Source organism: Pelodiscus sinensis, chromosome 27 (genome assembly GCF_052426305.1).
Source record: "Pelodiscus sinensis isolate ZL-2025 chromosome 27, ASM5242630v1, whole genome shotgun sequence".
Lineage (NCBI taxonomy): Eukaryota > Metazoa > Chordata > Testudines > Trionychidae > Pelodiscus > Pelodiscus sinensis.
In genome coordinates, this window is record NC_143078.1 from 12,648,320 (window position 1) to 12,660,446 (window position 12,127).

The 12,127-nt window shown below is 49.9% G+C and overlaps 1 protein-coding gene across 14 annotated transcripts in view; it reads left to right on the forward strand.

Annotated features, from left to right (window-relative positions):
* Positions 1-12,127, forward strand: part of ANKS1A (ankyrin repeat and sterile alpha motif domain containing 1A) — a 178,097-nt gene that overhangs the window by 146,443 nt on the left and 19,527 nt on the right. For all 14 annotated transcript variants that reach the window (XR_012897912.2, XM_075910418.2, XM_075910421.2 and 11 more), the window contains one exon: positions 11,181-11,279. Coding sequence is in view for 13 of the 14 variants with exons in the window: in XM_075910418.2 (XP_075766533.2) it covers positions 11,181-11,279 (99 nt within the window). In the remaining variant the exon portion in view is untranslated. The remainder of the gene's footprint in view (positions 1-11,180; positions 11,280-12,127) is intronic.

Below are 12,127 nucleotides of genomic sequence, written 5' to 3' on the forward strand. Positions count from 1 at the left end.
TGGGGTGTACATCCCCACCTGCCTAGGGCTTTTTCAGGCCAGGACTTAAAAACCTCTAGGGATGGAGATTCCACCCCCTCCCTAGGAAACCCATCCCAGTGCTTCCCCACCCTCCTAGGGAAATAGTTTTTCCTAATATCCAACCTGAATCTGCCCCACTGCAACTTGAAACCATTGCTCCTTGTTCTGTCATCTGTCACTCCATCCTCTTTGGACCCCCCCTCCTTTCAGGAAGTTGAAGACTGTTATCAAATCCCCCCTCACTCTTCTCTTCCGCAGAGTAAACAAGCCCAAATCCCTCAGCCTCTCCTTGTAGGTCATGTGCTCTAGTCCCCTCATCATTTTGGTTGCCCTCTGTTCAGTCTCTGTCATGAACAGGAGTGCTAACCAGCACCTGGTGACTAAGGGGTTAACTCGGGTACTTAGCAAAGGTGCTGTCCGGGGGGGCTAGGAGAGCCAATCGAGAGAGAGCGTTGAAATTTGAATTGGATATAGTTCCCTGCCTGCTTTTTGTGTGAGAATATTAAACCAGGAGTTGAGAGAGACAGAATGATTTAAACCTAGGCAGGACTGCCATGCCCCCCACCAAGGAATTCAGGGCATGGGAGCAGACTGAAGAAAGAGAAAATTTCCACGGAAATTGAGTACCACGGAAATGTGAGTCCAATTCAGGGTAATTTTTCTTTACTTTGTGGTTTTGTTTGAACTGCTCTGTGTGAATGTATTCCCCTCCCGTCCCCTCACCATTTACTACCATCTAAGCATTGTGCCGAGACTTTTCTGTTTTTTTTAATTTGTTTTCCTTGGTTGCACTGTACCATCTAGCAACCACGTATGCTTTCTCAAGTTTCTTTTGTTTTGTAATAAAAATCACTTCTTTTAAGATGGTGATGTGATTCTTGTGTCTTGGAAGGTCTGTCTGTGTGTATCTGCAGGCCTCTGACTAAGGGACAGCTACCACAGACTGCAGCTTGGTTTTCTCTTCTTTTTCAAACTCTTTTGGGCAAAAGAGCTTGGGGTACCCCTGGGGGTGGTTTCAGGTGTTCACCCAGAGACTTTTTTAGGCATCAAAAAGCACTTGATGGTGGCAGCAGATTCCCCAAAATCTGTGTTAGGATTCTGGGAGAAGTTTTTGAACCAGAACCTGTAGAGGCAAGGTCTTGAAGCTCTCTTGCAGGCCCCCACCTTCTGCATTCAGTGTGCCAGAGTGGGGAACAGCCTTGACACTCTCCAATGTGTCCAAATCCTTTCTGTTATGAGGGGCCCAGAATTGGATGCAGTACTCCAGATGTGACCTCACCAGTGCCAAATAAAGGGGAATAATTACTTCCCTAGATCTGCTGGCAGTGTTCATACTGTTGCAACCCAAAATGCCATTAGCCTTCTTGGCTACAAGGGCACACTGACTCATATCCAGCTTTTCATACACCAGGTCCTTTTCTGCTGAACTGCTACTTTTCCTGTTACAGACTAACTCGGCTACCCCTCTGATGCGGCTTAGCCAGTCGGTCCCCTGTAAAAGTGCTTGGGATTCTTCCGTCCCAAGTGGCAGGACTTTGCACTTGTCCTTGTTGAACCTCATTTCTTTTGGCCCAATCCCCCAATTGGTCTAGGTCACTCTGGACCCTATCCCTGCCCTCCAGCATATCTATCTCTCCCCCTAGCTTAGAGTTATCTGCGAACTTGCTGAGGGTGCAATCCATCCCCTCATCCAGGTCATTAATAAAGATGTTGAACAAAACCGGCCCCAGAGCTGACCCTTGGGACACTCCACTTGATACCGACCACCAACCAGACATCGAGCCGTTAATCACTACCCGTTGGGCCTGACAATCTAGCCAGATTTCTGTCCACCTAACAGTCCATTGATCCAATCCATACTCCCTTAACTTGCTGGCAAGAATATTGTGGGAGACCGGATCAAAAGCTTTGCTAGAGCCAAGGGTATATCACATCCACTGCCTTCCCCATGTCCACAAGTAGGCCTGATGAGTAACATTCCACTTCAGCCTGGCAAGAGAGGCTTTCCAGAGATTCTGTAAGAAATGATGATGCGGGGATGGAGGGGGGTTCCATATCCACTTCATGAGCCTCTAATAAAATGTGATGCTTATGCAAACAGACTGGTTCTAGGAGCAGTTGCTAAACACGCCATCGGTACTGCAGGGGAAACCTGGAATGGAGTCATCCTGCTGAGAGAGGGGCTGGGCTCCTGCCATAGAGTTCAGGTTTTCATGCATGTTAGGGGCTGTGTGCAGCATTGAATTGTTTATCACTCAGCCCGGAGACGTTTGACAGGTGAGAAGTGCATGTTAGCATGAATAAAGTCTGAAGCTTGCTAAAATTGACATTTCTGAGCTTGTTGCTAGAGGAAAGTCACTCAGTGGACAAGAGGAAGAGCAGGAATGATACAGGAACCCTGTGGATGGGACTATTCCCAGCTTTGCCCAATCGTGGTCTAGAACAGTCCTCAGCAGAACTAGCTTTAGTAGATTGAGCACAGGGTTGGGGTCAAGGGGGGAATCCAACTCCTGGCTTTGATACACATTTGCCATGTGGTCTTTCAGTTATTTGCGTGACCTCTTCCCTTGAAAGGGAGGCAGGCTATTGATCTGTGATTGCTGTGCAAGAAGGATCCATTTCCAAACCTCTGTTTCCGTGACACGGGTACGATGCTTACCTATTGTTGGTACTTTGGAGATGGCAAACCTGCCTACGGTGGCTAATATTGCAGAAGAGCTATGTTATGCCTGAGAGGTTTTTACAGTTTCTCAACCCACTTTTGAATGTTGATTATATATAGGGGTTCTGAACAGCTAGTGTAAAAATGGCTCTCGAGTGTTAGGCTTAGAAATGCCCCTTGTACGTAGCTTATTCCCATGTTTTTTAAAGTAATTAGTGCTTATTGCCTTGTGAACTACTGGGCTTGGCTTTGCTTCCATGCAAGCCTTCCTCTGTGTGTTAAAATCTGGTTAGTTTAATCATGAAGTTGATTGGATTCATCTTGCACTGAATTGAGCTGGGGAAGGAGAGATGGCACAGGGAAAAGGGGGGGGGAGAGGAGAGGGTTAGAGCGCGGGTGAGAAGCTTTGTGGGTGACCTGGAAGAAGGTGATGTGGATGCTAGAAGAAAGAGTGAAGTCACGGCTGAGCTTGTTGAATTTCTCCCATGTGCGTAAGGAGGAGTTAGGCATGTGGGAGTCAGTGAAGAGGGAGGCGATAAGGAATGTGGCGGAACTGAAGGAGAAAGCTTGGCGTAAAGGCAGTGTGGTCGCAGGACTTGCTCCAGAGGTGCTCCGAGGACTTGCATGTAGGGAGTGAGCCTGGGTTGGAGTTTTCAATTAAGATTAAAGCAGAAGGATTGTACGGGAGGAGGCAGGGCACAAGGTGGACCAAAACAGGATGGGAGATGTGCGCACAGATGGAAAGGAATGGGCAGCAGAGCGGGGGTGGGGATGGGGATGTCAGGCAGATGATCTTCAAGGCACCAGGAGTGTATCTCTGAATGTTCCTGGTTTCCCTGTGGATAATGTGTGATCAGACAGTTGGGAGACTGAAGAGGAGCAGCTCATTCATTTGCTGTAGCGCTGGTGTTAAATCATCTGCCATTAAAGGAGATCATCAATTATTAGAGCTGGCATCTGGATGGGTGTGAAGGACACTCTGTAAGCTGTGGCTCATTTACAGGAAAGACCATAATGATTGATTGGGAGCTGTTATGCTTGCTCTCTACTCATTAAGTCCCCTTAGTATGCAGATTGGCCCTGAGGGATCTTAATGTAACACAAATATGAGTGATGATGAAGGGAAAACATTGCGTGTTGTGCTTATGCTTGACTTGAGGCGCAACCCAACTTCCCTACGCTGGGGACAGCTCCGTTGCTTCCCAGGTTCAGCCCTCGCTTGGGAGCCTCCTGCATGAGGCAAGCGTTCCCAGCAGAACCTGTCGCTGGACAGCTGTGGAGAGATGAAAATGGGCTCTTTTGAAACTAGTGTGATTCAAAACGTAAATAAGGTTTGCATCTACAGCTTCTCCCCGACTTACGAACCGGTTACGGACCAAGCAATTAGTCCATAACTCGGTTTGTTTGTAAGTCGGACCCCACAGTTACATGCGACCGTGCTGTTCGTAAGCGCGGATCGCATTCGTAACTCGGGGTCCGCCATTTACGACAGCTTCGGTCATAAATGCAAATGGTCATAAGTCAACTGTTCGCAACTCGGGGACTGGCTGTACACTGAAAACAAGTGGAGCAGTCACCCTTCTTTCAGTCACTCAGACCCAAATAGCTCTTCCTGCTCGAGTTCATGTCGCTTGGGAAAGGTTTGCTGTTCTGTAAACCATACTTTGGAGAGCACGGTGCAGAGCCTGCAGCAATGGCACTGAATGGCTCAAGTAAAGGATCTTCCCCCCGCTGGGCTAGAGGGGACTGAGCATGGCACTGGGAGCCAGGAACTCCCCAGTTTGAATCTGGCTCTGACCCCAGCTTGCCTGTGAGCTCAACCTCCTCTTTGCCTCGAAGCTTTGGAGGAACCTCCAGGGTGAGCTCCTCGCCCCTGCTCCAGTCCTGTGGTGCCCTGAAGGCCCCGTTTCTGGATGGGCTGTGGAGATTGCGAATGGTGCCAGGTGGTAGCTCCAGCCCAGATCAGGTGGTGCTGAGATGGGAGACACACACGTGGGGTGAACTGCTGCTGAGTGCTGAGGTTGATCTGTGATTCTCTGCAGTTTGAAATTGGTGAGTGGGAACAGGGTTGGCTGCACTCTGCGTGTAGGCCATAGCTCTCGAGGAAGCTGTCCAGGAGAGCAAAACCTGATTGTCCTGAGGGGTCTCTACCCCTGCTAATAGTCTCCTAGCTGGCTCAAGTTATATTGCTCCATGCCTGCTATTCTATTGGAGTTTCATTTGTTTCCTATCCCTGCTGCTGCTCTTGTGTCCCAGAGGAAACTCAGAGGCTTAACTTAGCAAGGGACTTCCTTTACGTTTGACACGGTTCTGTGTTTTACAAGCCAACTCTCTCCCTAGAAGCCAGCTTGAGGTTTCCTATGGTGCCTCCTATTGTGTTGTTAGCAAATGACCAAACCAAGGTGCTACACAGAATGCTTCCTGCCAGGTTTCTGGTGGTGTTAGCTTTCCGAGGGGTAGCTGGCTTTGAAAAGATTTGCATACTCTGACTGCTCACTACCCCTTCATGCTCCTGCTGTGCCAACGCTGTTCCCAAGGTGAAACTCCACCAAGGCAGGCATGAGAACTCCTCCAGATGAGGAGCAGAAGCCGGTACCATGGAACTGAATTCCTCAGTGCCTTTTAAAAATTGACCTGTTGGAAAGCATGGAAGGAATGGCTTGGGTAAGCTAGCAGCTCTTTGCCGTTTTAAACAGTGCTCACGCAGGAGCGCTCTAATACTGTGGCTCTCGGCTTCACGCTCTGCTCCACAGACCTGCTGCGCCTGCATTTCTTTTGTGCTTTCTCTCTGCTGCAGGCCGAAGGAGGAGGGTTCATCTGCCCTTCAGCCTTCCCATGCAGGAGTCAGAACTGGGGAGCCCTGTTTTCCTTCCACTCTTGTTTTCAGTGAAATAATTCTCTACAGCCTGACCTGAGCTCTCAAATACATTACACTGAGCGTGCTCTTTGTATGGCGTTACCTGTTCCTTTAAGTGCTGATCTCCCTATTGAAAGCAATGGATCCCCTTTTAAGGGTGGGGCTATGCTCAGGCTGGGGGCTCCCCGGTAGCTGTCAGTACTTTCTGCCAGCATGCGGCGGGGAGAGAGCGGAAGTCGTCTTATGCAGGATCCGTGACTGCTGCCATGTCTTGTGTGAGGCTAGTGCTGGGCAGTGCCACGAGCTTGCAGTCACTCTGTTCTCAACCATCCAGGGGTTTGAGGCTGGCGGCTCTTTAAAGGGTGCTCAGTGAATTTAGTTTTTAAAGCAGGGGTGGGGAACCTCTTTTGGGCCATGGGCCACTGACCACAGAAAAATCAGTTGAGGCCACACACGAGTGAGAAGCCAAAACTCCCCTCACTGAGGTGGCCCCTGACTGAGAAGGGGAGAGACATTCTCCACATTCCCGTCACACACCAAAGCCTTGGGGGGCCCAGGCTAGTAGATTGTGTACTCCAGCCCCACAGGAGACAGCAGGGGAGCTGGAGCACCAGCTCAAGCTCCTCAATGCGGGGAGACATGAGCCTGGGGGGCTGGATCCAGGTAAGCCGGGAGCTGCATCCAGCCCCCAGGCCTTAGGTTCCACACACCTGTCTTAAAGTGATCACAAAGATCAAGGTTCCCACCCTGGTCTGCCCTGAAGAAGTCTGTCCATGCATGTACACAGATACCCTACAGACCCCTCACATATGCTGTAGAGTAGACTGAGGGAGAGAGATTCTAGTTGATGAAGAAACATCCCATTCCGGAGCAAACACTGGAAGGAGATTGCCGTATGCTATGGATGTGCTGAGCACCGGAGAAGAACATAAGAATGGCCATACTGGGTCAGACCAAAGGTCCATCTAGCCCAGTATCCTGTCTGCCCACAGTGGCCAATGCCAGATGCCCCAGAGGGAGGGATCACAACAGGCAATCCTCATGTGATCCCTCCCCTGTCACTCACCTCCAGGGAAACAGAGGCTAGGGACACCATTCCTACCCATCCTGGTTAATAGCCATTGATGGACCTAACCTCCATGAGACAATCTAGCTCTTTTTGGAACCCTGTTAGTTCTGGTCTTCACTGCATCCTCTGGCAAGGAGTTCCACAGGTTGACTGTGCACTGAGTGAAGAAAAACTTCCTTGTCTTTTTGTTTTAAACCTGCTGCCTATTAATTTCATTTGGTGACCCCTAGTTCTTAGATTGTGGGAATAAGTGAATAACTTTTCTTTATTCTCTTTTTTCATACCAGTCATGATTTTATAGACCTCTATCATATTCCCCCTTAGTATCCTCTTTTCTAAACTTCACAGGAGACCCCTTCCAAACACCTAATCATTTTTGTTGGCCTTTTCTGCACGTTTTCCAATGCCAATATATCTTGTTTGACATGAGGCAACCACATCTGTATGCAGTATTCAAGATGTGGGTGTACCATGGTTTTATATAGAGGCAATAAGATATTCTCTCTCTTAGTCTCAATCCCTTTTTTTAATGATTCCTAACATTCTATTTGGGGAGAGCGATAACTCAGTGGTTCGAGCATTGGCCTGCTAAACCCAGGGTTGTGAGTTCAGTCCTTGAAGGGGCCATTTAGAGATCTGAGGCAAAATCTGCCAGAGATGGTACTTGGTTCTGCTGTGAGGGCAGGGGACTGGACTTGATGACCTCTCAAGGTCCCTTCTCTCTCATAGAGCTGGGTATATCTCCATATATTTTTTTTGACTGCCACTGCACACTTGAGTGGATGTTTTCAGAGAACTATCCCCAATGACTCCCAAGATCTCGCTTTTGAGTAGCTGAAGCTAAATTAGTCCCCATCACATTGTATGTATAGTTTGGATTATTTTTCCCAATGTGCATTACTTTACATTTATCAATATTAAATTTCATTTGCCATTTTGTTGCCCAGTCACTTAGTTTGGTGAGATCTTTTTGAAGCTCTTCTCAGTCTGCTTTGGTCTTAATTATCTTGAGCAGTTTGGTATCATCTGCAAACTTTGCCACCTCACTGTTTACTCCTGTCTCTAGATCATTTATAAATAAATTGAATAGGATTGGTCCCAGGACAGACGCTTGGGAGACCCCACTAGTTACCTCTCTCCACTCTGAAAACTGACCATTTATTCCTACTCTTTGTTTCCTGTCTTAACCAATTATCAATCCACGGAAGAACCTTTCCTCTTATCCCACCTGTAAACTGCTAATACACTCCCCGCCCCACGCACAGACAGACTCGCTACATTTACTTGTCTTCAGTTTTTAAAACCCTGTGGTGCTACATCACGTATCCTTCTGCTGTGAGTAGCTGCTCTGAATGGCTGAGAGAAGGAAGAGGCTGTATGTTACCATTTTTTATTGCACTGCTTTGACTAGACTCTTCAGTCCCCTTTTCCCTTAAGGGTCCCTGCACTGTGGTCACCTTTTGTCCTAACTTAGGCTGACCTTTCAGCAGCACTGCAGCCAACTTGAACTCAGTTTCTTTTATGAACATAGCAATGGCCAAGCCCTCGCAGTTGACCTTGAATCTGTGGCCATCTCAGCAATGGGGGAGGCATATGTGCAGTTGAAATTGGGCTCTTGTGCACCGCACCTAGCATAAAGGGGGGCTGGCCTTGATTCAGGCACTATTGCAATGCTAGTCAAACTGCGTATGGATAGTCTAGTAGCTGTTACATTGGCTATTTTGCTGATGGGGAACACACATCTGGCTCTTGGAGACCCACAGGCATGTAGCTTCTGCTCAGTAAAGGAAGGGCAGTCTCCATGCGCTCACGCAGTTTCATTCCCTCATCGCACCGAGATAATGAGTTTTGTAAAGCAGCATTTAATGAGAGCCTCTGCACGGAGAGGGGTGGGCTGCCTCTGTCCCCATGGAGACGGATGATAAATTACAGAGATACTGACCTTCCCTGGATCTCCAGCTTCACTAAAATAAATTCAATTTATTCTCTCTGGGCTCTCAAGGGAGCCTGAGCAGAGATGGGCATCTCTTGCCTGTCAGCGTGGTGCAGCAAGCAGCCCTTCTGTTTACAGGCAAAAGGGGCTGTTTGTGCATAGGGGAGATTTGCATTGCTGAACTGTGATCAAAGAAATGGGCGATTACAGTGTCTGCATAGGAAACAGGAAGGTCCCTTGAATCAGTGTCCTGAAATCTATTGGCTGCCAAGAGATGCCATGGAACAGACTGAGTGAGAGAAGGGAGGCGTATCTACATTCATCTCATTTAACTGTCTCTGTGCAACCACTGCATGCTCCAAAATTAACCCATCAGTACACCGGAATTCTCCATTCCTCATGGAGGCATCTTAGGGCAAACTGGGAGGGCACTGAAGAGCTGCAACATGGTTCCCAAGTGCCAGCTGCTGGAAGAAATCTTGGGTATCAACTTGGTAGAGGTAAGTTGTAGAAACCAATCAAAACCCATAGAACAGGCATCGGCAACTTTTCAGAAGTGGCGTGCCAAGATTTAACTTACTCATTTCTATTTACGGATCTGCGTGCTGGGGCAGGCTGAGTACAGTGACCATATTTTCTGAACCAGCTACAGCTAGGGAGAATGGTTTAATTTCAATTAATTAAATAGATTAAGCGTTTTAGCTTTCTCATGTTAGTTTATCAAACTTCATTTTAAATAAAGTAAAATATTAATTTATGTACAATAAAAAAGATATCGTTTTAGGGTTTTTTATGGCAGGGGTGGGGAACCTTTTTTGGGGTCAGGAGCCACTGACCCACAAAAATATCACAGTTAGGGACCACACAAGTGAGAAACTAAAAACTCCTCTAAAAACCCCCAACCCTCACTGATGTGGCCTCCAGCTGAAATACCTCACTCCTCTGGCATTCTAGCTTCATTTTGATTGTATCCCTTTGGTATATATGGTTGTGCCAATTTTCTTCCACAATTTGATCTGAGGAAGTGGGTCTGGCCCACGAAAGCTCATCACCTAATAAACCATCTTGTTAGTCTTTAAAGTGCTACATAGTCCTGTATTTTGTTTTAGCTTCATGGGGTGAAGGGAAGGGATACGGAGGACTGAGGTTTAGAGTTTCCCACAGGTCAGATTTACTTTTTTTTGGAGTTCCGAAGTTAGTTGATTTTATGGACCCCCTTACGCTATGGGGTAGGGACACAAATGAGGGGTTCAGTGTGAGTCAGAGCTGCCAGTGAATGGGATAGGGATGAGATGCAGGATCTCAGAGGGAGGCGGGGTGCATAAGGAGGAGAGGTTGCGAGGTCTGGGTGGGAAGTAGGGTGCAGAAACAGGCTGAGAGGAGGAGCAACAGTGATGCAGGAGCAGGGTGGGGGTAAGGCGTCTGGCCAGGAGGGAGAGTGCAGGAGCAATGGAGGATGTCTGAGCATGCTGGGAGTCTGGGGTCTTGGTGGGGGGAGGGCAGCGTGTGAGAGGAATTGGGTGTGGTGGGGGTCTGGCCATGAGGAGGGATACTTACCTGGCTTCACGCCCTCTTGCAGTGGGGAAAGCTTCTACACAGCATGCTGCCATTCACCCGATGGGGTGGGGAGGGAACTCAGCGCGCCCCCCCTCCCCCAATAAGGCTGCAGCACTAGCTCTGGCTTCCCACTCGGACATGCGAGGGAAGGGGGGGGGGTGAAGAAAGCCCTGACCTTCCCCGCCAGACCCAGCAGCTCCATGACTGCTGCTCCCCTAGTGGGGTGGGAGTGAGGAGGCATCTATCAAGCCCAAGCATGCCCCACACAGCCCTGCCCAGGGATGAAGCAGCAGTTCCAAGGCACCAAGGTCCGGGAGAGGCTCTGCCGGGTTTTGCCTCAGACCCAGCTGTGTCCCCCCCCCACCCCTGCAGTGGTGGCAACTGCTGTAACAAAAAGAGGCTGCCTGGAGGAGGCATAGGCATGGCTGGGGAGGGCCCGTGTGGCAGAAGCGGCACGGCTGGGGGCAGGAGAGGGTGCTGGGGCAGCCACAGTGGGGGAGCGGGGGTCCCTGGGACCCGAAGAATACTCTGGAAACCACGCATCTCTGGAAGCTGCCACGTTCTCAGGGAGCGGAAGGTGGGGGGGGGGGGGAGAGAGAGGCTGTTGTTGCTCCGCTCTAGCATGAGCCTGTCCCAGCCGGGGGAAGGGAAATGGCAACACACCGAGCCGGAGGGACTAGTGTTCCCAGCATGCCAGAGCTGGTGGGGAGGTTCGGGGCTTTCTCTGCCCCTCCCTGCTTTCATTGCCTGTGCCACTGACAGTCATATTGCATGTCACTTATGGCGCAGGTGCCGACCTCTGCCATAGAGGGTAATGTCAGGGCTGCAAGAGCTGGCAGTAAAGCCTGCTCAGTCCAGCGTTTCATTGCTCTGCCCCCTGGTGCAGCCATTCCTGCCATGCGTTTTCCCTGGTGCAGAGGGAAGCAGGGGCTCTGCAGAGTGGCCTCCCCTTGCTCCTCTGGAAGCAGAACGGGACGCGTGTGTGGCATGGGGGAAGGCGGTTGGAATATACATAGCTCCTACTCCAGCAACTGGTCCTGCCGCTGCACTCTGCTCCAACGTGTCTCCTCTGTTTCCACAGGGCTGTAACGTAATGGAAGATCAGGACCTTCGGGAGATCGGGATTAGTGACCCGCAGCACCGCAGGAAACTCCTCCAGGCCGCACGCCCCCTGCCCAAGGTGACAGTTGCTGCGTTACTTGCGGCCGCACGGGAGGGGAGAATGGGGTGGTGGAGTTAGCCATACGGGGTGAGAGTTGCTTGGTGACGAGGGCCACGGTGCTTGAAACCAAGAATGTAGCCCCGGCCAGGCCTCTTTAGAGACAGTCCCTATTTGGAGGTCTGCTCCCTGGGAGATGGCCATTGAGAAGAGGGCTTTAAGACCGCCTCAGCAGAGCATCCTGCACCGGAGATGGGAATGGCTAGCGGGGGACTGTACGTGGCTTTAGGTCTGAGGAGAAGCAGAGGCAGTTTGTTCTGCTGAGCTGACTGCGCATGTATTGGTGCATCTGAACTGTAAGGACCCACCAGGAGTGTGTGGCTTACAAGGCTGCATGTTGGCTCCTTGCAACCACACTCAGAATCCTAAGGTTATGCAGGCACCTCGGGGAGTTCCCCTCTTCTCTGCTGAGAGCTCTGCTGTGCCTGTGTCCTCGAATGGAGCGGGGACAAGGCTTGTGGAGAGCTTGCATTAAAGACTCAAGCATTGAGTCCCCTAATGCTAGGGATGTACAAGGCATCAGCCCTGGCAGGAAGTACTAGCATGGTCGCTGATATTCTACAGATGGATTTCTGAGCATCCTGGTTTTGGGGTGCTGCCCCTTACAGCCAGAGCCCCAGACTGCAGTCATAGGCAAGAGCGTGATGAACTTCGCTCCACATTTGACTCTACCAGCACTCTTCCACTGCAGTGAAGTCTAATTGCTGTGATATTTGTTTTGGCCAGAGAAACCGAAGAAGGGTAACCGCTCCCCTTGGTTTGCCTGCCACTCTTCTCTGTCACATTCAGCCAGTGCCCGATATAACCTC